The following is a 24,890-nucleotide window of genomic DNA, read 5'->3' on the forward strand; positions in this document are numbered from 1 at the left end:
ACGTTTTTAATGATGTTTCTCCTTCTCTACAGAATCTTGTTTTTTTCTTCTGGGCAGAAACGATCGTAGAAACCTCAACTGAGACTCACGAGTAAATCTGAATAAAATCAGCATCTTTTTCCAACATCTTGATCAGAAAATGCTGATCCCTGAGTATCCAGACTGAAAAAGCTGATTATTGTCGACACTTGGATTTATGGATTAACTCTTTCAGCCAGATCCTGACTTCAGAAAAGTTGGATCGAGACGCTGTGAGAAGATCTGACGAGCTCTTTGTCTGAAGCTGCCTCGCCACATAAAGAAAACGCTATTTCTGCTATTTCTTGGCTCCGACAACTGGCACCAGACAAAAACACTGCTGCACAAACGTCCAATATGAATTTAATACTGAGCGATTCAGAGCTGCTACAAGGATACGACTCAAGTTGTGATAGAACAGAGTAAAATGAAGTTTACGTTGTGAAATAAAGTGTATTCTCTCAAAAACAGGAAAAGAAACCGTCTTCTTCATGTGGAAGCAGCCAGATTGTCTGGGTTCCCGCAGAAGAAGAAACGCTGAGTTGTTGGCGATGGCTGAACGCTCCACATGGTCATCAGCGTTAACCTTGAGACGGCAGATTGAAGTTAATTATGTTTCCTTTACAACCCAGCAGAGAGAGAGTCGTGCATCTGTGTTTAGGAAAAGTGTGTAATAATAGTGACTTAATCACACAAACAGTGCAACCTCTCCGTCAACTTGACTCTGCGTGGAAACTCCACATCGCGGGACATTCTTCTGGTTGTTCACCCAAACCACACACTGTTAACAGCTGTGCAGTATTTCACTCAGAGGTTTCTCTTCTCGTCTCTTCTCTTTTTTCTGCTCTCGCTGCCGAGCTCTTTTCCAAAACCACTCATTAATAAAGTATTTGTGATCATGTGGCACTGACAGCGGGACAAAGATCACTGCAGGCGGAGAGGGAGGGCCGAGAAAGCAAAGGGATGGGGGGGGGAGCAAAAGTCAAGAGAGGAGAAGAAAAAAAACAAAGAGAAAAAGGGGATGAAAGAGGAAGAAAAAAGGGTTTGGATGTTTTAGAGGAGAAGGGTGAAGAAACGCTCTCTTTCCCGCTCGCACTCGGCTCTCAGACTCCCCGCCCCTCCCTCGCTCTCACTGTCTCCTCTGTAATGAGCTCCAGATGTGCTGCTGAGGGTGGGGGTGGGTGGGTGAGGGGGAGGAGAGGGAGTGGTGGTGGTGGTGGGGGGGGGGGCTTGCCTTGTATGTCATGTGCTCAGGCGAGGAGAGACGCTGTCCGAGGGGACGCTGTCAGGCCTGATGGAGTGGCTGGCCGCGGCCTGGGGGCGAGGGTGGGGGAGGGGGAGGGTGAGGTGGGGGGGTCAAAAAGATCTCCACATCTGGAATCACTTCAGGTCAGCCCAGGGCCCGGCCATGAAAGGTGAGAGGGGCGCCTGGCAGGGGAGAGGGGGGACAGGAGTCTGACACTGGACATACCACAGAGCGAAACCAGCACAACACAGGAACCAGAGGAACGAGGAAGAGTCACAGCGAGAAGCTTCAGAGAAACTATTAAACATCTCACGTTGAAAAGAATCAAACCCAAAACCATCCGGAGCAGACTCAACGAAGGGAACAACCTGAGCGGAGCGTTGGCATATTTCTAACAGAAAAATTACTCAAGACTCAAAAACTGATTTTCAAAGCCGTTTCCAAAGATTCTGGGAAAAACAGATATTCACGCTCGTCGCATCTAAAATATGAATCTGCACAAAGTCGAGAAGTAAAAATGACGAAAAGGCTCAAAAATCTAAAGCAGCACTGAAGTAAAATACAACTAATGAGGAGGAAGTGAAACTGTGGACAACTGATGACGGGAGACGCCGGAGGAAGTCGAGAGCCGCAGATCGTGGAGAGAAAAGTTTCCTGAAATAATTTGAATTTAGAAAATGTTTTTCATGCCGAGTTCAGCAGAAGAATAAGATTGAGTCAAAGTTTTACAGTGTAAATCCCCTTCGCCATCATCAGAGTAAATGAAACGTTTCATGAAACAGATTCCCGTTCTCCTCGTGTGTCTGTTGTGATGGATGCTCCTCTGCAGCGGTGACATCACTTATCGAGACTCGACAACACGACCACATCGGCTGCAGTTTCATACGAGAACCCTTTTACGGCCCTTGTGCGCCGAGCGAGGACGACTGTCGACATGTGTTTGTTGACGGTAAAGGTTACGAGGGGCCAAGGAGAAGAAACACCTTGTCTGACAGCCGCGCGGCTCAACGAGGCCCCGGGGCCCTCCATATTAAGGAGAGGATTTCCCTGCTCATAAATATCCGGTTTTTAAGATGGAAATTTCAGGTTGTGGTAATCAGGAAAAAAGAAAACACACAAAGCAGGAACAGCTTGAGGTTTCTTCTGAAGCAGAATCTGTTCTCGAGTTGTAAATCTCCGGTTTATGGGCCGTGCACGAGGTCCGGGATCATTTTGCTTTCCAAATGGTCTGAACCATAAACATACTTATTTCTTTTAGTTCCTGAAGCAGAGTTTCGGCCTCATCGTATATTTTTCTTATGATTCGTCACAAATCTTCCAGGCGTAAAGATCCAGTCAGAGTTTGTTCGAGGACACAAACTGGGAAAGTAAAAACTCTTTAAACTGAGCGGCTGCACTGCTTGAAATGCATTTTTATTCATATACAAGTTTTTATTCTGTTACAGATAAAGGATATCATAGGAAATGAGGAGAATCTTCTGGTTTTGGTTTCAGAAATACATTAGCTTCTCCTTTATATTGGGCTATTATATGAAAATGTTTGATTGTCAGTGGTATAACATGGAAAGAAATGTGAAAAAACAACTATTTAAAAAAGTTTGCATAAATGTCAGAAAGTTCTTGTCGCTTTGTTGTTGATTTAAAAAAGAAAATGATAAAAGAAGAGTTGTTGATCCCAGTTTGAGTCTTTTTATCTCCACCGCAGACGGACAAAGACAAATCCACGTGGTCCGTCCATGAGTCTCAGGCGATGCAAAGACCTCTGGGTAGAAAAAGAAAAAGATCTCTGGGAAACTCGCCCTCCGTCTCAGTCACAATCACAAAAGTAAAACTACGCAGATATTCAGCTACAACTTCCAACAAGACGCCTTTTTTACAAAGAGTTCAGTGACGCTCGGGATGAGAAACAAGGCGACGCTGGGACAGAATCCCGACACCGCGTGGTGTCCTTCATTTTTAAGTGGAGTAGAACGCCATCGAAGTGGCTCCATCAGAGAGGAGAGGAGGCTTCGCCGTCCAGGTCACGTGAGATGATGCTCATCCCGGAGACGGCGTCCGACCGCGGGGGTCCCGCGTCCCCTCGCCTCCCCCTCCTCCTCTCAGTTGACCGTGGGCACCTGGTTCAAGCTGTATTCCTTGGCTTTGAGCCGCAGGTTGGCGATGCTGTTGGCCATGTTCATTCCCTGGGACGTGTTGGTGTTGGAGCAGGTGGGCGGGTAGGTGGCCATGGTGCTGAGAGACGAGAGGAAAAGAGGCGAGAAGGTTACGTCACCTGAAGCTGAGGCTGAGGAAAGAAGAGAAGGAGCCTTGAGATTCAAACTACATCGGACAAAACACACAAAGAAACTTCAACAGGGTTTTTGCATTTGAACTCATCAGAACATGAACGATTAGAGAATCAGGTTCGTTTTAACTTCAGTTTGTAACGAACAGTTAAATGTTCTCGTTAGTTTCTTGGATTAAAACTTTTGTTTTTAATTCACAAACCTGGAGAAAACTTTTCTTTTCTTTGAATCTTCTTTAGAATTAAATTCCACTTTAAAATCATCAAGTAAAATCAAATAATTATTATCTTCATGCTTTGTGTCTTTTGTCCTAATTGTTTAATCTCTTTTTACTCAATTCAGTTATTTCTGTGTAAATTAATAATTTACTTGTTTAAGTTTGAAACTAAATCAATCACACATTTGTGCAGATTATTTGGTAGATGAGGGGAAGATGTATATTTTTCTCCTCTTTATTTGATCCTCGGCTCCTGCACATTAATCATTTCATTCTGTTATTTTCACATGACGACGTTGTCAAGATAAAAAAGTAAATTTTGTCATTGAAAGAAGAATTTAGAAAAACTTTCCGTTTCCTTATCATTGTGTGAAGATTCATCAAATGGTTTTAAAACGTCGACACAACACGACCAATCAGAGAAGATGCTCACTGACAGATTCTATATCTCAATCATATTTTAAGCTTCGTCATCTGCTGGTTAACGGCAGAAAACAGAAGAGAAAACACTCGTTTATAAAAAGATTCTCAGTGGTTCAGGTCGAGGTTTCACAAGAGGAGCTGAGTCCAGCGCTAACTGGACGTGTTTGTCTCTTGTCACGTGTTTACAGGTCTCTTCAGGACGAGAGGTGAAAAGTCCAGAGATGCAAAAACACTGTTAAAGTCATTAAGAGACAAAACACAATAAAAAAATAAATAAACTCTATTTAAGTAAAAATGAACAAATGAAGTCAGACTAAATATGATCAGAAAACATTTGTAAATCAGAGTTTTGAGAACATGAACTTTCTTTACAGACAACAGGAGAAGAAGCAGAAGTAGTAAAGTGAAAGCGTACTTGTTCTCTGAGGGCATCATTTTCTGTGGTACTCGTACTGGCCCCCCCTCCGGCATTGGATACCAGCTTTAGGATAATATACACAAGCGTTAGCAGCACATAGCAGGATTCACACAACAGAGTCCCCTCGCCGCCCCGCGTCCCGCCCAGCAGCCCAACTGTGCGTCGAGGGTTGGACATTTTCCACCGAGTCTCGTGACGGAGGATTACTGTAAATCACAACGTAACCAGAGTCACAAGAACTGTTGCCCAGCAGAGCGCCGTCTCTGTGCAGCGTTCATTATCTGGTGTAGTGTAGCAGCGAGGGGTCACGGGGTCGACGCTGGATTTAATACGGTTTGTTTTCACATTATCACCTCGACAGAGGGGTCACGGGATCCGTCCACGCTCACAGAGGAGAGCGCCGCGAGAGGCGGCGGCGGAAAGGGTGTTTTGATTCAACACAATTAGTGTGAGTGAGGAGAGAGTTCTCTGAAGTGAAGAAAAGGGTCAGAGGGACGAGTCCAGCTCGGAGACACAGAAGGAAAAGGACAGAAGACACTTGTGATCGTATCTGGGACTTCAGTGTTTTACAGCTGCTTCGGGACATTAGAGCTCAAATATGAAGCAGCTGAACAGTGACTGATGCTTTATGGACGTAAAGCATCATCGCATTTAAAAATGTCTAATGATGTCTCTTTGACTCAGAATAGAATTCATTAAAGATTCTACAAAATAATACACTGTGATGGTAAAATCACATTTTATTATAACTGTGACTGAGCTTCACTGTGTTCGAGCGTTAGCAGCATCCACGAGGATTTTATTCAAAACGTCAAACGTGAGAACTTTTAATCAAATTCACGTAACGATTGAAGTTAAACATAAATACTTTGTCACTGAAATTCTGCAAATCATAAAACACAGAAGACTGAAGGTGTCATTTAATGTTTTGCTTGTTGTATTAAAGTTTGAGTTTAAACCTAATAGAACAAAAATCATGCAATAAAAAACAGTTTCATTAGAATCACATGTTTGTCTGATATGAGAATTAATGTCACTTAAACAGAAATTAAATCTGACATTTTGATAATAAAATAAAGACAATGGAGTTCTTTAGTCTCCTTGTTATGCTCGATGGTGAACATGAGAGGTTCAGTCTGTCTCTGTGATTAAATGAGGAACGTGCAGCATCTTGTTAAGTTAAACTTCAGTTTAAGTTTCATAAATAATAAAATCCTTGATGTTTTGTCTCATCAGCTCCACGTGGTCGTCAGCAGCAGGACTTTGAGACGTGTGAGAATCTAATGAAGACAGAGGAAAGTGTCTCTTCAGAGTCGACTGGGACGATTCAGCTCCACGAGACAAACTGGGATTTGTGAATATGAGCTGGACAAATAAAGTTTAATTGATTGATTCAAACAGAGAAACTCCAGAGCATTGATTTTATTAGATGGATTTTTCCTAAAGGATTTTTTTTTTTTAATAACTTTTCTCAAATTAAATCTTTATTCTCATATTTGGACCTTAAATAATATTTTTGTCTTCAAAACGGCCCAAATACTCTGAAAACACTTATTGTATCTTTACTTAACACATTTTGTTTGATTTTTAAAATTCTAAATTTATAAAAGAAATACTTCTCATATTAAATATTTGACGAGAATGAGATTATTCACAGCTACGAGTCACAGGTCCGTTTGTCTTCAAGCAGCAAAGTGACGAGTGACCGTCAGTGGAATAAAGAAGGAAACATTAGAAATAAAGGTTCTGATGAAGAACCCGACTTTCAGCTCGTGAACTTCTGTGTTTGAGTGGAAACTGAAGCAGCTTCAGAGTTAAAAAGTCAGACAGAGAGTGAATAGAACAGATTGAACAGATTTCAAAGGATCAGTCGACATTTTTTCTTATTATCAACAAATCTCCTGAAAAGACTGAAGCCAGTGACGTGTGGTCACTTCCTGTCTGCGGCGCTTACTTCCTGTCTGTGGCGCTCACCACTGGTTCCTCATGACATCGTGAATCTTTAAAAACACGTCACAAAGGTGTGTGTGTGTGTGTGTGTGTGTGTGTGTGTGTGTGTGTGTGTGTGTGTGTGTGTGTGTGTGTGTCATAAACTACAGTGTGAACATGTGTGTGTGTCTCTGGTGTGTTTTACTCGTCGTTCCCTGTGAGTTTTCAGATTTGTTGATAATAAAGAAAACAGAAAGCACCAGCCTCTTCCTCTCGTGCTCTCACACGTTCAGGGCGTGTAAATAAAGGTGGAGTGAGACGCCGCGCGGCACAGATGGTCGAACGACCTGCGGCTCATGACCGAGGGTCAGTTTGAGTCCAGGTGGATCAGAGGAGATGAAGACCAGCGAGCCAAGAATGAAGAACATGAGCAGGTAGAAGAAGAGGAAATGAAACAATAAGAGTGTGTGTGTGTGTGTGTGTGTGTGTGTGTGTGTGTGTGTGTGTGTGTGTTCACATGCAGTTATGTGGTATCAGCTTGTGTTTTTTGAACCGAAGACACATGAGAATCAGTTTTTCTTTCTTTCTCCTTCTAGTATTTTCTGATCTTTCTGTAATTTATTTACTTTCCTCAGTTTTCTTCTATCCTTTGTTTCTTTACTCCTTTTCTATCCATCTATCTATCTCTCTATCTATCTATCTATCTCTCTATCCATCTATCTCTCTCTCTCTCTCTTTCTATCTATCTATCTATCTATCTCTCTATCTCTCTATCCATCTATCTCTCTCTCTCTCTCTCTCTATCTTTCTATCTATCTATCTATCTCTCTATCTCTCTATCTATCTTTCTATCTATCTATCTATCTCTCTATCTCTCTATCTATCTATCTATCTATCTATCTATCTTCATGGTGCAGTTCAGTGTTAATGGAAACGTCAGGTAGCTGGGTGATGTGAGTGTGGACTCTACCTGTAGGGGGCGGCGCTGCCCCAGGACAGGTAGTCGTTTGGGCGTGGCGCAGGGCGTGGTACGATCGGCTGCTCCACCGCCGTCACGTCCCCGGAGTAAGACTTGAGGAGCGAGGCGTTCTTGCTGGCCAGCATGGCGCGCTCATTCCTGCGGAACTTAGCTCTCCTGTTCTGGAACCAGACCTGGAACCAGAGAGAAGAAACAACGTGAACAACGTCTCGACGCAGACACGTTTAAAATCACTTTAACCTCGTCAGGCGATGTTTAAAGTCTGATCCTGTTGTTTCCTCTTTGTCTCTATTGTTTTTATCGTTAGTGACGTCATAGAGAAAACATGAATGCATCACATGACATGATAGAAAACACTGACACCAGTTCTGTTCTTAAAGTGGAGGTCGTTAAGCGTTGGAAGGTTTGTCGTTGTTTCACTGACACGACATGAGCGGAGCTACAGAGGTCGTAAAATTCATTTAAAAAGAAATCAAACAGACCAGAAGTTTTTCTGTTTTTTCTTCCAGATGATTCTCTGCCATCTCTCGCTTCTTTAAAACATCACTCCTCCCTCTCTCCTTCCTCTGGGGGGGGGGGGGTGCTAATGTTGTTCCTCAGTGTGGTGAAATCAAATCCATTATTAGACGCTGCGAGCGCTCGGAGGGGCTCGCTGTCCGCTGACGCACGCCCTCAGGAATGGACCCAAAGTCTCTTTTATCAAAGGATTTCTGCATCGCTCTCTGCTTCACATTAATCACAGATGTGCTGCTTCTCTCCCTCCATCATCACTGTTTCCTCTCCCCCCCCTCACGCTGCCCACGGAACACATACTTTCACTGCGCTGATTAAAGAGACGCCAGAGAAACTGAAAAGACGTTATAGATTCACATCGATCTGCAGGAAATGTTCCCAGTTGTCTTTTTATTTGTGTCGTTGTTGAAAACCAGCGACTCAGACCTTGTGTTGTCAAGTCGAACTTTCTAGTTTCACAGTTTATCTCAGAGTTTCTTCCTATTTTTACAGTTTAAAGGTCATAAACACAACCTGCTCTGCCACTAGATGGCGCACTAGATTTGTGAAGCCCAGACGTTGAATAAAGATGGACGACGCGTCTCCACTTCCTCCACAAATGAAGCCAAAAATATCACAGACACCAACAGACGCGGCCATCTTGTGCATTTGGAGCCAGAGTCTGTGCAGCAGTGATCGGGGGGAACAGGCTCTAAACCAATCAGGAGTCAGTCTCAGCTGTCAATCATGATGTCGCCGCCCGTTTTAAAATCAGGAAATAACTCATTAAACCAAACTGATCGGAAACAGTTGAACCAACATCAGTGAGATAAGAACGAGCTGAAGTGACAGAGACATCTTTAACTTTGATCTGTGGAGACCAATGAAATCGTCCTGTAGACACAACCAGCAGCTCAGCGTGCGTTGTCATGGGAACTGGAATCACGAAGCATCATCATGTGAGCGTCTGAGACACGTAACTCACTAAATGAGTTTAAACTCATCAAACTGCAGCTCAGCGAGTCTCTTCTGCAGCTGCTCAACATGGCTGCCATCGTTCGTGCAGTGTTTAAAACACAGGTCGAGACTCACGTGCACTAACATGAGCACACGAGCGTCTCCGCTCAGCATCAGTCTCTCATCTTTGTGTTGAAGAAGTGATGAACCCGTAGTTCAGTGAGAAGTTACTGAAGTCTGCTGCTCCTCAGAGGGGATGGAAACATTTCTGTTGTTGTTTTCTCTATTTGCAACTTGTTGAGCTCTCTCGTACATATATAACTTAATGACTAAAATGTCATATATGTGACCTTTAATAGTGAAATTATTGTGTGTGTGTGTGTGTGTGTGTGTGTGTGTGTGTGTGTGTGTGTGTGTGTGTGTGTGTTCACACGGTGTGTATCAGCGATCTGCAAACCGCTGAGGAAATGAGACGTCATTACGTCCACTTTTCTGATCAGATCCAATCACGTCCTCTGGGGACCAGCTGCTCACAGGCTGTGGTCCCGAGCTGCTGTGAGTCTGATGGAGTCTGATGGAGTCTGATGGAGTCAGAGCGGAGTCGTCCACTTCTTATCAGACGCTGCGTTAATATGAAACCTCAACGTGGTGACTGATAACTGCTGCTGCACTCAGGAGGAACAGTGAGAGGACGAGGTCAGAGGAAACCAGGAGGATGTGAAGGAGACGTCTCCACTGATATCTGACCTGAGGCCTGATGTGTAGGAGTGGGTGGGATTTGACGCAAATAAATAATATAATAATAATAATAACATAATAAATGTGGATCTAGTGAATTTAAATGTGATTGGATGAGGAGACAGGATCCATTAATATCCCACCAGGTACAAAGCCTTTCTTCTGTGCTGCACGTTTAACGTCCTCAGGTCTCCTCCTGCTACGTAACCATGGTGACCGTTCAATCGGAGTATTACTTCCTGTTTGATCAACAGTTGAATGTGATCAAATCCCTGCAGCTGAGGGTCTGAGGGAGGTCACCGCTCCTACCTGGACTCTGGCCTCGGTGAGGTTGACCCGGCGGGCGAGGTCCTCCCTGACGAAGGCGTCGGGGTAGTGTGTCCTCTCGAACACTCGCTCCAGAGCCTGCAGCTGGCTGCTGTTGAAGGTGGTCCTGTTCCTGCGCTGCTTCCTCTTCTTCTTCTCCTCCGTGTTCATCTGTTCATCTGCAGAGGAAGAGGAGATCAAGTTAAACCTTCATGCGGGTGAAGCAAAGTGCAGCTCTGCCCACAGGTGCTTTGGTTTTTAGCTTCAGATGTTATTTTCTTTGCTGGAGGGAAACAAATGAAGAAGTAAGAAGTTTAAAGCTCCGTGTCGGAACACATCAGAGTTTAATAACAGACAGAGACTTGTCCTGCTGCTTCAGGCTGAAGAGCCTCCTCACATTCACCTTTCAACACACTGATGTTCATCCCGGTAACGGAATCATGACGAGGAACACGTTTCATTTTCATGTGAATCGTTTGATTTGTACTTTCATGATTTTAAATCCTGCTCCGGTTCTTTTCCAAAAAAACTAAATAAATCAATGGTCATATTTGAAATATCTCACAGCGACAAGTTCAAGTTTTAAAATACTTGAGAACGTTACATGACTTCTTTCTCACATGGGAGACGGGGGCCGAGGAACAAGGACCAACCTACAGTCGCCATTTTACTTTTCATCTGTGAGAACAGACGAAACCGTTTCTCCCTCAGTAAAACATCGAGTTTCTCCGTCAAACCTCCGGAGCTGAGACTCGCAAAGTCAGAGAAGCTTTGACGTGAAAATGCATCCAAATATCTGAAGTTTTTCACAGACGTTTCCAACCTGACGCAGCTCTGTCCTCCTCCTCTCTCTCTCTCTGTTCTCATGATTCCTCTCTCGACCACACTATCAATTAAAGGCAGAAATAACAAAGAAGTACAGAAACACGTCCCGTCTTAAAGGGACAGTCCTCCCACGTAAAAGAGTTGGACACTTTGAGGTTGGAATAAAAGGGTTTTTACATTAATTCATTCGTGGCATCGCTCTTCAAAAAAATTAATTATTCTCCATCACAGAGAGAAAAACATACTTATTGTTATTGATTATTATAAATTCATCAGAAACCGAACTCAGCTCAGAAACACACAAACATGGACGTTTACACATTTACTTTGTAGTTCGAGTGAAACATGAGGGATCTTCAGCAAAGACAAATCACTTGTTCCCTGATCTACCACCTCCATAACACACAAACAGACACACACGCACACAAACAGCCTCAATAACACACAAACAGACACACAACAAACACACAAACAGCCTCAATAACAAACAGCTTCACTAATAAACAAACACACAAGTGAGCAAACAAACAAAAGCTCTTCAGCAAAAAGACGATATAAAATTAAATCTGCTGTGAAACACCCTCCAGATCAGTGTGTCTGTGGGTGTGTGTGTGAGTGTGTGTGTGTGTGTGAGTCTGTGTGTGTGTGTGAGTGTGTCTGTGGGTGTGTGTCTGTGGGTGTGTGTGTGTGTGAGTGTGTGAGAGTGTGAGTTGGAGCCTTGTGGCAACAACGAAACCACAAAATAACACTTTCACAGAGGAGTGAGAAAAGAAAACAGAATGTGCTCATCCATGTTCAGGCCTAACGCACGCACGCATGCACACACACACACACACACACACACACACACACACAGACACACACAGACACACACAGGCCCACAGTACATTCACACTCGTCTTTTGAGTATTTACACTTTAAGGAGCTGTTATTCATATTTTCACGTCTACAGATTCTGGTTTTAAATTGTGTGTGTGTGTGTGTGTGTGTGTGTGTGTGTGTGTGTGTGTGTGTGTGTGTGTGTGTGTGTGTGTGTGTCTTCGTGTGTGTGTGTGTGTGTGTGTGTGTGTGTGTGTGTGTGTGTGTGTGTTGCTGGTTCTGTTTTGGAAACTTTTGGTTGTTATTTCAACACAACATCTAGAATCATTGTTTCCTGTCTCGTGTTTTTCTTGTTTCTTCTCACTTGTTTTCACTGAGCTTGTTTGTGAAAGACGTTAAATCTCTAATCATCGTTTTCTGTTGTTGATATTTAGTAAAACTGGAGACAAATTAAATATTTTAACATCTAATATAAATATATTTACTACTTGGCAGCATCATGTGCTTGTTTTTAATAAGATTTATCATGGAAGTGAAAATGTCATTTTCTTATTATATTAAATTATATTTTTACTTTGAGGAGTTTTCTGCAGCTTTCCCTCAAATCTCATGGTTTTCTTCAGCGAATGGAAAATAGATAAATATCCTGAGGACGACGAGAGTCTGAAGCTGAAGAGATTTAAAGTGAATGTGTCTCACTCAGATAATAATTCATTTAAAAATACATCGTATTCGTACGTTTGAAACCCTGAGACATCAGGTCGACTCAGACATGTGACCGGTCACATGAGACGTAAAGCTCGGATTTAAACGTTTAAAGATTTGAATGCTAAACAACCACGACACACAACATTTACTACACACACACACACACTGCAGCATCTTCTCCATGAAACAGTGTGTGTGTGTGTGTGTGTGTGTGTGTGTGTGTGTGTGTGTGTGTGTGTGTCATTGTTGTTTGTTTTGCTGTCAACATGGGGTCTAATGAGACCCCCCCACACTCCCTCCACAGCCTCAGCCAATCAGGAGGCAGCTGAGAGTCAACAAGTATAAACAGATTGAAAATGAAATGATCGATAGTTTCCATCGTTTTGTCTTTCAAACTAAAATCTGTACTTTTATTACCTTGTGTTTAAAAATGTCTGATTTCACGTATATGTTTTCATTCAAAGGTTTTTTTACTTTATTCACTATTTTTACAGGAAATTGGTGAAAAGTTTGAATAATTTCACATAATTTGATGAAAAAGAAGAAACGTTTCTCATTATTTAATGAATTTTATTACAGCTGATTAAATCTTTTTTCTGTTATTTGTATTCTCCCCTCAGACCTGATGTTTTCTTTCTATGTTTTCTCTATATTACTCCTATATATTTTCATTCTGTCTTTATGCTGTAAATCTTTTTCTATAATTATAATATCTGTCTTTATTGTAATTTGTTATAGAGACACAGACATTAAGTCAGAGGGAACATAATGAAAATCTTATTTAAGACCATTAAAGGTGGAAACAGTTTTCTATCTTTAACCTGAGTGAAGTTTATAAAATATATTAAATTAAATTAAATTAAAAGTCTCGAGTATAAAATAAATCTTTGCTTTTTTAAGACTGTTAAGTTAGTGATGCGTTCAGGTTCAAAGTGATCGGGCGTAAATTTAAGAACTGCTGAGCTTCATAATCTTTTTACCCTTTGACCTTTAATTAAAATTAATCCTCTAACACGTGAACACTTTCACTGAAAAGTGATTTGTTTCTTCTGATTATTTCAGACGAGAATTTTAAATTAAATTTAACTGAAAAAAAGAAATGTTCAGTTTTTCACGAAACAAAAGCAACAAGTTTTAATTTTTCTTCGTCTTCTCTTTTTGAAAATCTTTAAAATATATTCAGGCTCAAAAGCAGATTTTTGGTTCCTCAGATTTATCTCATGATTGATCTTTTTTTAAAGTAATGATATGAACTATAACTTTCTTGTATTTTATTTAAAGGTTATTCTTCCTCCGGCCGATGTGTTGCTGCTTTATTCCATTTAAATCAGCACATTGAGTTTCTACCTGTTATACAATTTAATATAAAGCCTCTAAACAAATGAAACATTTTCCTTCTCAAAATTATTTGAGGAAAAGTAGAAAATACGAAAGTAAATCACCAGAACCTGAAATTCAAAGTGTGGAGTTTTTAAATAAATGATGTTCCTGCTGTTTTGATGTTTGGTTTACGACACTTTTTAAATTCATTTATTTTACCACACAAATCTCTGAATCTTTTTATTTTCTCAGTTTGAGTCTTGATTTTTTTTTAATTAATCTGCAGTTTCAGTCTTAAACTCAGTTTTTAATTGGAAGATAAAAAAAAGAGCAGAGAAGTTAAACTGCAGCTGAAAACGCAGATTTCCCCTCAAACATTTCCCCTCAGACAAAATGTTGATTTCCCACCGAACCCAGAGAAAGACGTGAAATGAAAACCGGGACGCACGTGATGATTCTGCCTGTTTGAGGCTTCACCACAAAAAACTGCAGCAGCAAATAAATGTAAAAATATATTTTGGGGAGGAAGAGAGGTATTTAATAAAATACAGTTATTATTATTGTTAAATTACTGTTAAGTTATTTTGATTTATATCACTTTTAGTGGCAGAACATGACAAAATTAAAGTATAGAATTTAAATGTTTCTTTTAACCTTTATTTCTTTAAAATTAAATTGAAACTAATAAACAGTTATTGTTGGAAGTAGAAATTTGACTCTGCAGGTTTCACTCAACACGCTGATCTTCACTTTAATTATATTTAATAAATAAATAGTAAAATTCGAATTAAGTGAATTTCCGAGGTGGACGAAATTAAATCTAAATAAAATCCAAACAGAAATTTAAGTAAATTATATTTTTAAAACCTTCAGAATGTTTTTTTCTTTTTTTCTGCGTGTTCAGGAAGATTTTGATTCAAATCTGTTGGTTGATAATTAAAACTATTCGATCAGAGCCGCTTCTTCAGCCTCATCTTCATCATCTTCATCCTCCTGGTGAGACCAACACGTGGATGAAGCCGAGCTCATTAGCAACAATCAGCCAAAGTTAATTAATGTCCAAAGTCATAAGTGCAGAGCAGCGATTATTGATTCTACAAGAATAAAATATAAGTTGATCATTTCTGCTGTTTCATAATAAAAAGTCCTTTTATTTCCTCTGGAATCAATGAACATGTATTTGTATGAGTTGGTGGATTTTAGTAAAAATTGATTTAAAATGTTGCTTTAACGTCAATAAATTAAAAATTAAAAATACTGACTGCGTAATTCAGTAAAATCTTGTAATGATGTAATGAACCTTCTCGTCAACATTTCACAATAAAGGTAAAAATGTTTCTGCTGATTAAAGATTTTCTGCAGATTTGTCCTCGTTAATTGAGACTCGCGCGCTAATGATGACAAACGGCTCGGCTCCGATGTTGTGAAAGAGTTTGACAGGTCGAGAAGAACCGAGAATTAACGACGTGACCCGAACTTCCTGCAGCACATTTCAAAACCAACAATAACACCGGAGTCAGAGGAACCTTTCTGTTCTGTTGGACTTTCTGCTCTTCGTCCAACACGTGACACTTTAACTCGAGTTAAACTCACCCGAGTCTTCACCTGGTTTATTCTACATTCTGCTCTCTTCTGGTAGTTCCCTCTTCTCCGGCGGCTGCTCTGGGATCAGTAGCCGCCTCTGAACTCACCAAACTCGGACTCATTCGCCTCGTTTCCTCGGAGCAACTAAAACCCGTCGCTTTTATTACGATTCATTTCACACGTGAATCCAGAAACTAACGCGCACGTGGCGCAGTCGTCGCGTGACTCGCTCTGTGTGTTTTCAGAATAAAACCGCGGCCTTGAATTTAGTATTTCCACAGGTTATAAACCTCGTGGTTATGGAGGATGAGCGGTTTGACGCGCGGGCTCCTTCACTGACCGTCAGCCCCAAAGTGACATCACACTGTTAATGGTTAATTAATGGCTGTTTGGAGAGAGGGGGGGGGGGGGGGGGGGACTAAGTGATTCCTTCTCCCGTGCGCGCGGATCCATCCATGCGCTGCGAGGACGCGTTCAGTGGAACCAGGTGAGAAGATGGAGCTTCATTACGCACAGATCTGATTTACACACATTCATCACTAGATCTGGTCTCACTCCGGTTTCAGCCTCTGTCGGTAACTTACTCTCCTGCTGGGTCGTGTCGCTCCCGCTCGTCAGCCCCGGGGACTCCAGCATACTCCTCCCCGCCTCCCCGACACCCTCGTCGGCCTGGCTGCCCACCATCTCCCCGGCCTCCTCCAGATCCAGCAGGTGGCTGACGGAGAAGTTCTTCTTGGCCTGCAGCGTGTCCAGGTTCGACGTGATCGGACTCTCCAGGCGGTTTGATAGCGTCGCTTGCCTGTCCATCACGTGCGCGTAGCTAGAAGTCATGACGCAAGAGGGGAACTGCGCGAAACGCGGACACAGAAGAAGAACCGAGTAGATCCGTGCGTGCAGAAACGCAGCGCGTCCACAGACCAGACCCGGGTCTTCGTGTTCAAATCCAGACCAGCAGCGGAGCCGAGGCGCAAACAAACTTCTGCAAACTTCTCTCTCCTCGTCTGCGTCTCCAGAACAAAACCAATCAATCCATGGAGCGGAGCGTGGCACCGGCAGCGAGTTCTCCAGGAAACTGCTCCTCTTCCTCCTGCGGGTCCGACACGAGAGGTTCCAGAGGAGGAGAAGAAGAGGAGGAGAAGAGGAAGAGCTGTGTTCCTTCTCTGGTGGATTCACTTCTGAGCAGGACGCGCTGCTGCTGCTGCTGCCGATGATGATGATGATGATGATGATGATGATGGTGACCAGATGCGCAAAGCTCCGTGTGCGCGTAAAGTTCGTTCCACCGCAGCTTAGAGGAGAGGAGGCTGGACGTTAGTGCCGCACCTCTCTCTCTCTCTCTCTCTCTCTCTCTGGGTCTCTCTCTCTCCCTCTCTCTCTCTCTCTCTCTCTCTCTCTCTCCCTCCCTCCCCCCCTCCCTCTGTGTGTGTCTCTGTCTCTCTCTCTCTCTCTCTCTCTCTCTCTCTCTCTCTCTCTCTCCCTGCAGAGGGTGGACACACACTCTTACACACTAATAGAAGACCCACAATTACGTGGCGATGCCTTTATACTGTGTCTGACGTTTCACAGGCCCCCATCGCCTGTGCCCCCCCCCCCAAAAAACCCCCTTCCGGCCCTTAATGAGTGTGTGTGTGTGTGTGTGTGTGTGTGTGCAACCATCGACTCTGACCACAAGTTGGTCCACATGAGACCAAACTGTCAAAGCAACATTCTTTAAAAATGTAAAATGAATTAGTAACTTCATGCAGACTCTGCGTCCGGCCCCCGGGGGCCCCTGTGTTTGTCAGCGTATCTTTTGACATTATCCATGGAAATCGTTTAAAAAGGGTTAAATGAGTCAAACGTCTCCGGCCACAGAGGAGTCACTGGTTTGAAAGGGTTCTGAACCCGTCTGTTTCCTGTGGGGACGCTGGTGCAGCTTCTCTTTCTGAGGTGAAGTGACACAAAGGAAATATCGTACGTGAATTCACTGATGTTTCATTTGCGTTGATGAGTCCGAGCTCAGGTCGTCTGTTTGTTCAAAGTTTATTAAAAGTGAGCGTCCACATCGCAGCAGTTTGATGCGGCTCCTCATTGGACCTTTAACACTGAAGCTGAGTGGGAAGATCATTTAACGTGTGCACTCGCCTGTTTAAAGACGACTGTACGCTTCACAATGACAAGTGGAGCTGTGGGACGGATTCAGGCAGACATGTTGGAAACAGACTCCAGAGACGAAGGAGTCGCTCTGTACGTTACAAATATATATCGAGCTAATAACGTGTCGCTAACGTCAGATAAACCTCGGTCCTGATCACAGAGCCGAAGGATCCACGGGACTTTCCACCGTCACCAACTGACTGTGGACAATCAGTGTCCTCTGAGCAGAGAGAGAAAGTGAAGTGGTATCACAGTCAGATTAACAGATCAATCTGCTCAGGTTCTTCAAAGGAGAAGGAAAATCCCTCTTTGGACGCCTGTAACAAGTCGTAACTCCCGATGATGGGTCACAACGTTTACTTTGTTTTAACCGACCACAAACCAGAAGTATTTGGAGCCTCACTCGAACCAGAGCAGATTTTCTGGGTCATATTTTTCTTTTTCAACAGTCTGAAAAAAGTTTCCCTGTGAAGTGAAGAGCAGGAAAAGTCTCTGAAAATGAAAGTAAAGTCTTCTTGGTCCTGAGCTGTTGCTGAGCTGGGTTAGGGCGGAGGTGGGGGAGGCGGGGGCTGAAGGAGGGAGTTGGATGGTGGAGGTGATGGGGGGTGACGGGGTGGGGGTGGGGGGGGTGGGGGGGGGGGGGTTCGTGCGTTCAGATGGCAGGAGTCGACTCTGGGCTCCGAGCTGCCATAGTAGACATCCCGTAGCTTCCAGCCCCCTGATCTGGGAAAAGAACACTTGATGCCATCAAAGGGAAGCAGATTGAATCCAGATGTGCTTCTCTCGGTCTTTCCATGTATTTAATGAAGGCGCAGGGATAGAGTCGACTTTTTCATCATTAGTTTTCCCCCAGATTCTCTTTTCCTGCCTACAAGTCCATTCCGGTGCCAGCTCGGGCAAAAAGGAAAAGGCAGAGAGAAAAAACCGGCCTCCCCACGTCTCAGACTCTCAGTCGTCTCCTCCGGAGCCTCCAGTCTTTGTTCAGAGCTCCATGTGAAACTCTGCGTCTCGCTGCTGCAGTTCGTCAGCGGCGAGAGGAAACGTCCAAACTCCTCTCAGAGGAAAACGCCGTCCTGCAGCTAAACGCCCACGTCACCACGACCATGTTAACGCTCGAGTTCATTTAGAAAAATTGGGTTTTGTTTCGGTTGAATAACATCAGGAGGTTTAAATCAGCAGCTTCGGAATCATCCTGAAAAAGATCCGACATCGATGAATTTAATTTTCCGTGAAGTCAAATCTGATTATTATCGAGCACGTTTACAGACAACAGATGTTTGACGGAGAGGACGAACACAAAGAGATAAAAACATGACGGTCGGTGTATGAACGGATAAAAGCCTGAGGATCCACAGTAGAATCAGTTTGAAGTAGAATCATGTGAAAACATGATTTCAGGATCATCTGAGAGAACTTTCAGATCCTGGTTTGAGTTCAGACATGAGGCCCACGTCACTGCCGGCCCCCCCCCCCAACCCCCAAACTCTGCCCTCGTCACAACACATCACTGAATAAATGCAACACAACTTTACCAGGAAACAAAATGGAGACAAACGAAGGAGAACGTCTCTCAGTCGAGCTCAAACCTCCGTCAGGGCCCAACAGCTCCTGGAATCTGTAACACGACTGAAGACTCATAAAACGTGTGGATTCTGAATCCACGTGATCTCAGCTCCACATCGCTGCTAGTTATCAGTTTGTGAAACATCTAAATTCACTGGATCCAGATTTTAGTTTGGATCCAAACCAAATCAAACACACTCACAGATACAGTCTCTTAAATGTCTCATTTCCTTTCAACAAGATTCGTGAATTACCTTCTAAGAAATTGGTGAAAACATATTTGAAAAAAGTTCTATCTTGCAATGTTGAAGATCTAAAAACATCCTGGAGCATGTAGAAGCTGTTTCCTGCCTCGTGTTCCCTCCTCCCACCACGTTCACTGGAATCTGTTCAGCAGTTTGTGTGACAAACAAACTTCCTCTTAGAAAATGAGTTTCAGGTTCTGCTTGAATTCGATTATTAGACAAGTTGTGTTCAAACAAACAAACTAAGGTTCAGTCACGTTTCCTGCAAACTGCAAACAAACTGAATTTAATACAAACTAGTTCAAGCTTTGTTTTTTCAAAATAAAGCTACTTTACGCACACATTAGACACAGCAGACGAATCAAAACAGCACGTTGCTGTGAGGCCTGACTCTTCAGATGATTGGATCATTAACGACATGTTGAGCAGTGGGAGGAAACCTCATGGTGTCACTTCCTGTTTAACCTTTAAGTGGCCTTGCGTCCCGCTGCCAACACGTCAGTGTCATTTCTTCAGAGGCAGCGTTTTATTTTCTATCTGTTCCACAAACTGTTTGTATCTGCTGCTTTAATCCAAACCAAGCGGTTCTTAACGTCCCCACATGTCAGCGTTACAGTCGCTGGTCAGGACGCTTCTGGGCTCAGCTTCCACTTCCTGCACCACATCAATCTTAAGGAGGATTTTTACCCTGGTTCACGTTTAAACTGCACAGATGCAGAATTCACTAAACGGGTCTGAAGAGGAACCGGATCATAAGACTCCAGAGACTCTGCTCGTCGCGTCAGGACTGAAAGTCTGAGCAGGGAAGAGACGTGAACCCATGAGAACCTGCCGACCCTCCAGGTGAAGAGTGAGTTACAGGTGAGAGGATCTCATCACACATGGAGGTTCATCGTTTCACCGAGCGTCAGAACCTTCAGCCAAACAACAGAGCGTCGGCCCTCATCACCTAAAGCTCTGGAACCTCCTCGTCCTTCCAAGTTCACGTCTTCGTCTTCTATGTGTACGTCTTCTTCATCCTGAGATGTTTGTGTTCTTCATGGACTCACTCTGACATGTTCCAGAGTTTTTACCAGGAGGCAGCAGGAGCAGATCCAGAAGATGTCCAGAGACACTGACTCAGACGTTTGTTCTCACAGACAGAACCTGCAGAACTTCAGACTTCAGCTCATGTCTGAAACAGATTTTTGTCTGGTTGAGTTTGGATAAATATGAATAATCCAAAAGTATAATCCCACATGTTGTTTAATGATGTATTTTGTTTGTGTTTATACGACAGTGCTAGTTATTACTTTATAGATGGAACAGGTTTTCACCTGTCTCCGTTTGATTGGCTGATTTCTTAGCATCAAACTACAAAGTTATTTCTTCCCTAACCTGGTGGTGCGATGGTTCTTGAGGAAAAGACTTTAAAAAGGCAGATCAGATTATCTTGTTCACTTTCTCTCACAATGTTCGAAGACAAATAAATCATTTCCCCTGTTGTCTTTAAATTCCCCCGATGGGAACTAGATGATCGTGCAGGACTGCTGGCGGTGGCGGAGGGATACGCTCTCCATTCTAGTTGTAGATTAAACTGAATGAAAATCAGCTACAGCTTTAAAATGATATTTAAAAGTAAATGCGTGAGTAGAACCTCTCCTGTGATAAATATGAAAACTACAACATGTAAATATTGGGACTGCAGAACATTTGGTTTTGTAGTGACGCGTTCTCGTGATGGATCCGACACGTTTAAATAAAACGCTTCCTCTCGTGTCCTAATGTGTTTTCTTTCTCTGTTGATTCTGTGTTGACTCAGGCTCTTTGTGCACAAACGGCCCCCGGGCTAAAAGTGATGATGATGATGGTCCCGGGCCGCCGCCGCCGCCGCCGCCATGCCCGCCGCCGCTGTCCAGTGACCCCTGGTGCTGATTGGAGTAGCGTCTTGGCCCCTGTCCTGTTTTATTTCCCTAATTGGAGGTAAATGGCCTCTTTGTTGACTCTTTACATCCTGTGCAGGGAAACATATGTTACAGACACACGTCCCCCCCCCCACCAGAGCTCTGACTGATTGCAGCGGCTGCACCGGGATTTCTCATCATATGTAGGCTGCCTGTGGGTCTGGACAGCCGAGCCGAGCCGAGCCGAGCCGAGCCGGGCCGCAGACTCTGAGCTGTCAGCACCGTGTAGTGTCGATACTGAACGTGGCTGCAGGTCATTTATTTTACTGGAACGTACAATACGACTCAAATAGTTTCTCTACATTAAACCTGATAATAAAGCTTATACAAGTTTATATATATTTATATGAATATTTCACAGATGTGTACTCCTGCCATCGTGATGTGGAATATTCGGAAGCAGCTTTTTTGGTTTCATAATTACAGTTCATCTTGTTTTTCTGTTTATCTTTAAATAAATAAATCATGTGTGTTGATGTTAAACTGGTTTTACTGTTACTTTACAATAGAGTTTGATGTGATTACATTTAAAATCATCTTATTTTAAATATATTTAGGAAAATGCCTGCATGTCTAAATATAGTAAATCTTTTGTTATATTTTATAGCTGACAGATATCCCACTAAATGTAAAGGTGTTGTGTTTGTTAAGGTGTTCGGATTTAAATGAAGTGAAATGAGTGTTTCCCATGTTGAAGTAGTGAAGTGGTGTCAGTTTAAACAGAACTGTAAATAAGAGTCTAAATTTCCACAGGAAGACGACAGCCTGGTTATTTTTATATTTTAAATCGTGGCTCCGGCTGCCGAACGCGGTGCATCCGTGTAAACAGCAGTACTTCTGCTCCGCTGAGTAAATGTAGGTTGCATGAAGCATCTTTATGTTTTACGACCGGTTGTGTGTTGCGCTGCTGTTGTGTCTGTTGTTGCTGCACCGTTGTGACTGTAAACGTTCTGTGGTGGTGTTCCACAATCTGCTGCTGATTACAACAACACGCAGACTTTATTTAACAGAGCTCAGGGACCGTGTGAAATTAATTCTCATTATTACAGCACCGCAACCAGGGGCCGTTCAGACGTCACCACAGACTCAGGCTGCTCCGACGTGTTCATCATTCAACGGTTTCATTTAATGTCCTGAAGTCAAACTTTATATTGATCATTTCTTTCTGTTTTAACTTGAGTTTTTTATCATTTATTTTCCCCTTGAAGTTTGGAAGACCAAATCCACCAGTGATAGAAAAGATGAAAACCGAGCTTTCATAACTTAAAACAAAAACAATGCTAAGAAAGGTTAGGAAATAAAAAGTCAACGCAGCATTTTGACTTATTTCAGATTTTGACTTATTATCTGGTAACTTTGATTTTGTGTTATTTTCTTTCACTTCCACATTCAAACAGAATTTTATTTTCTCAGTTATTCAAGCATCCAAATCTGAAGAGTTTCTTTCAGTGAAAGTGTTTAACTTCCTCTTATTCAAAACTTTATCAAGTTGACAGTGGAGAAATTATTAATTTGACTGCAACAGTGAAACTTTAAATCATAGTAAAGTTTGATAATGAGATTATATCCAAATTATATTATTATCCTGCAGTTTAATTAATCTGGGGAAAAAAAGAGTGAATGAGCTCTGATATGAAACTCAGTTTTATATAAACACAGATTATATATTTCTCAGTGATGAGTTTAGATCCGAGTTCAGCTGATCAGTGAATCCTCCACATGGACGAGACTTTCAGTAAAACCTGAGTTTTTCCTCTTTGAATCTCGGACTTCTCAGGTTTCAGGGTCTTTCTCGACCTGTCGAGGGACGACAGCGCCACATAAATCACACTTTACTTTATAAAGCGTCCACTCTCTGAAGTCTGGCCCAACACACACAGACACACACACACACACACACACTTACCGATGGAAATGTGATTTCCAGTGTAGAGATCCCTGCAGCCTGAAGCTCGGTTGGATGCCTTAATCTCCGCAGCCTGCATCTTCTCATTTTCTTGTCATGATCCGGGGCACGTTTCTTTTCTAACACACTCACACACTCACACTAATACACACACACACACACACACACTAACACACACACACACTAACACACAACTCCAAACATGGTGACAATCGTCGCTCTTCTTCCCTTTTAATCTGAAAAGAAACGAAACAGCCTCTCAGATTCAGTTTGTTCAAGTTCAAGCTGCAATAAATAAGAATTTTTCACATGAACTTAAATTAAAAATAATTTTAGTTGAATTAAATAAATATAAAAGTGGGACTTTATCAAAGGAGGAGACTTTTAAAAACAACCATTTGAAATGTACTCATGTTCAGGGCCTGAATTCAGAAATGATCAAAGCTGCTAAATGGTCATCTCATCATGTTATATAGTTGTTATACATATATAGTTGTTATACATATATAGTTGTTATACATATAGTTGTTATAACATATATAGTTGTTATACATATACATGAGACTTCATTTCATTATTGATTTATAAAATGTTAAAGTTCATTTATTAACTTTATAAACTCTCAGTAAAGATACCGTCCTGGAAACTAAAAACACATTTTTGTTAAGTGTAAAACATAAAGATCCAACTTGTTTATCAACTAATCAACTTGTTAAAAAGGTTTTATTGTAAAGTGAGGGATTGAAAAGAGGCAGATTTACATCAGCTTATTTATTTTTAATTAAAGAGTAAATTACAAACTTAACACACTTAATTTAGATCTTTGAATTTGCATCACTTCACAAAGATGCTTCATATTTAGTAAAATTTTAATCTGCAAAGTTTCTTTAATTCAAATATTGAATTAAAGAAATATTGTGAAGTTAAAATGTACAATATTAAAATAAGTATCAGAAAACTATGAATACTCACACTAGAATTGAAGCTGAGTAGAAGTGTAATTGTGTGTGGTTGAGGTGAATTTATCGGTAGTCTGGTGAAACGCTGGACTTCAACGTTGACCCCGGGGCAGACGAGATGGTGGTCGCTCTCCTCTCCGAGCTTCTGCCTCCCGACTAATTAAAAGAGCTGTTTTTACGGCGTCTCTTCAGCTGGCAGATGTGACCGGAGCGCTGTAAAATCTCAGAGCAGTGTTACAGAAACACTTACTGCACTTTAAAAAAAGAGCGAGGACTTGAAACAGCGAGGGGAGTCGCAAAGTGCTCCCTCCGTCTGAATTCTTCCAGCAGCAGAAACCTCAGTCCCGCAGGTAAATCATCCCAAAACTAAATGGAAATCAAAAGAAACAAAATACACGAAAGGAAATAATGTTCTTTTAGTTTATTTTAGTAAAATATCAAACAGTAGTGTGTATAATAAACCCTCTCACCTTTTAAATATTTCAGCTTTAAATAACTTTTCTTTGCACCGTTTACTATGAACATTCAAACTAATGAAAGTTTGGTCAGAACCACAAACTGGAGATCTTTGTGTTTTGTTCCGTGTGCAGCGACAGAAACAGTCCGTGTGCAGCCGAGAGCGTCGGCACAATGTGAACAGATATCATCTTACCGCTCAGAGGCTCCGCTGCTGCAGCGACAGACGACAGAGAGCTCTGAGGAACAGACCCAGGGTCAGCTGCCACGACACTCGAACACGGATTCACGCTCACTACAGGAAGTGAGCGGGACCCGTGTTTCCTCCTCGCCACAGAGACACAATCAGAAACTGTCGTCATCTGCAGAGATTAGTTCACGTCTGATGTGAAACCACATGTTCTGCAGCTGAACGTGA

At 42.4% G+C, this 24,890-nt stretch overlaps 1 protein-coding gene across 3 annotated transcripts; it reads right to left on the reverse strand.

Annotated features, from left to right (window-relative positions):
* Window positions 1-2,656: 2,656 nt before the first annotated feature.
* Window positions 2,657-16,575, reverse strand: prrx1b (paired related homeobox 1b). Of its 3 annotated transcripts, none has more exons than XM_034583279.1 (5): window positions 15,849-16,575; window positions 10,012-10,187; window positions 7,507-7,688; window positions 4,611-4,670; window positions 2,657-3,498 (listed from the first exon to the last, which is right to left on the reverse strand). In XM_034583279.1, exons 1-5 carry the CDS (start codon window positions 16,093-16,095, stop codon window positions 3,441-3,443), a joined length of 723 nt encoding a protein of 240 aa, XP_034439170.1. In that variant the 5' UTR covers window positions 16,096-16,575; the 3' UTR covers window positions 2,657-3,440. The 3 variants fall into 3 exon arrangements, with proteins under 3 accessions (XP_034439170.1, XP_034439168.1, XP_034439169.1); XM_034583277.1 differs by having other exon boundaries at window positions 2,657-3,496; window positions 4,605-4,670; window positions 15,849-16,572; XM_034583278.1 differs by having other exon boundaries at window positions 2,657-3,548; window positions 4,605-4,670; window positions 15,849-16,571.
* Between the last annotated feature and the right edge of the window lie 8,315 nt (window positions 16,576-24,890).

The sequence above is a fragment of the Hippoglossus hippoglossus genome, chromosome 4, assembly GCF_009819705.1.
Source record: "Hippoglossus hippoglossus isolate fHipHip1 chromosome 4, fHipHip1.pri, whole genome shotgun sequence".
Classification (NCBI taxonomy): Eukaryota; Metazoa; Chordata; class Actinopteri; order Pleuronectiformes; family Pleuronectidae; genus Hippoglossus; species Hippoglossus hippoglossus.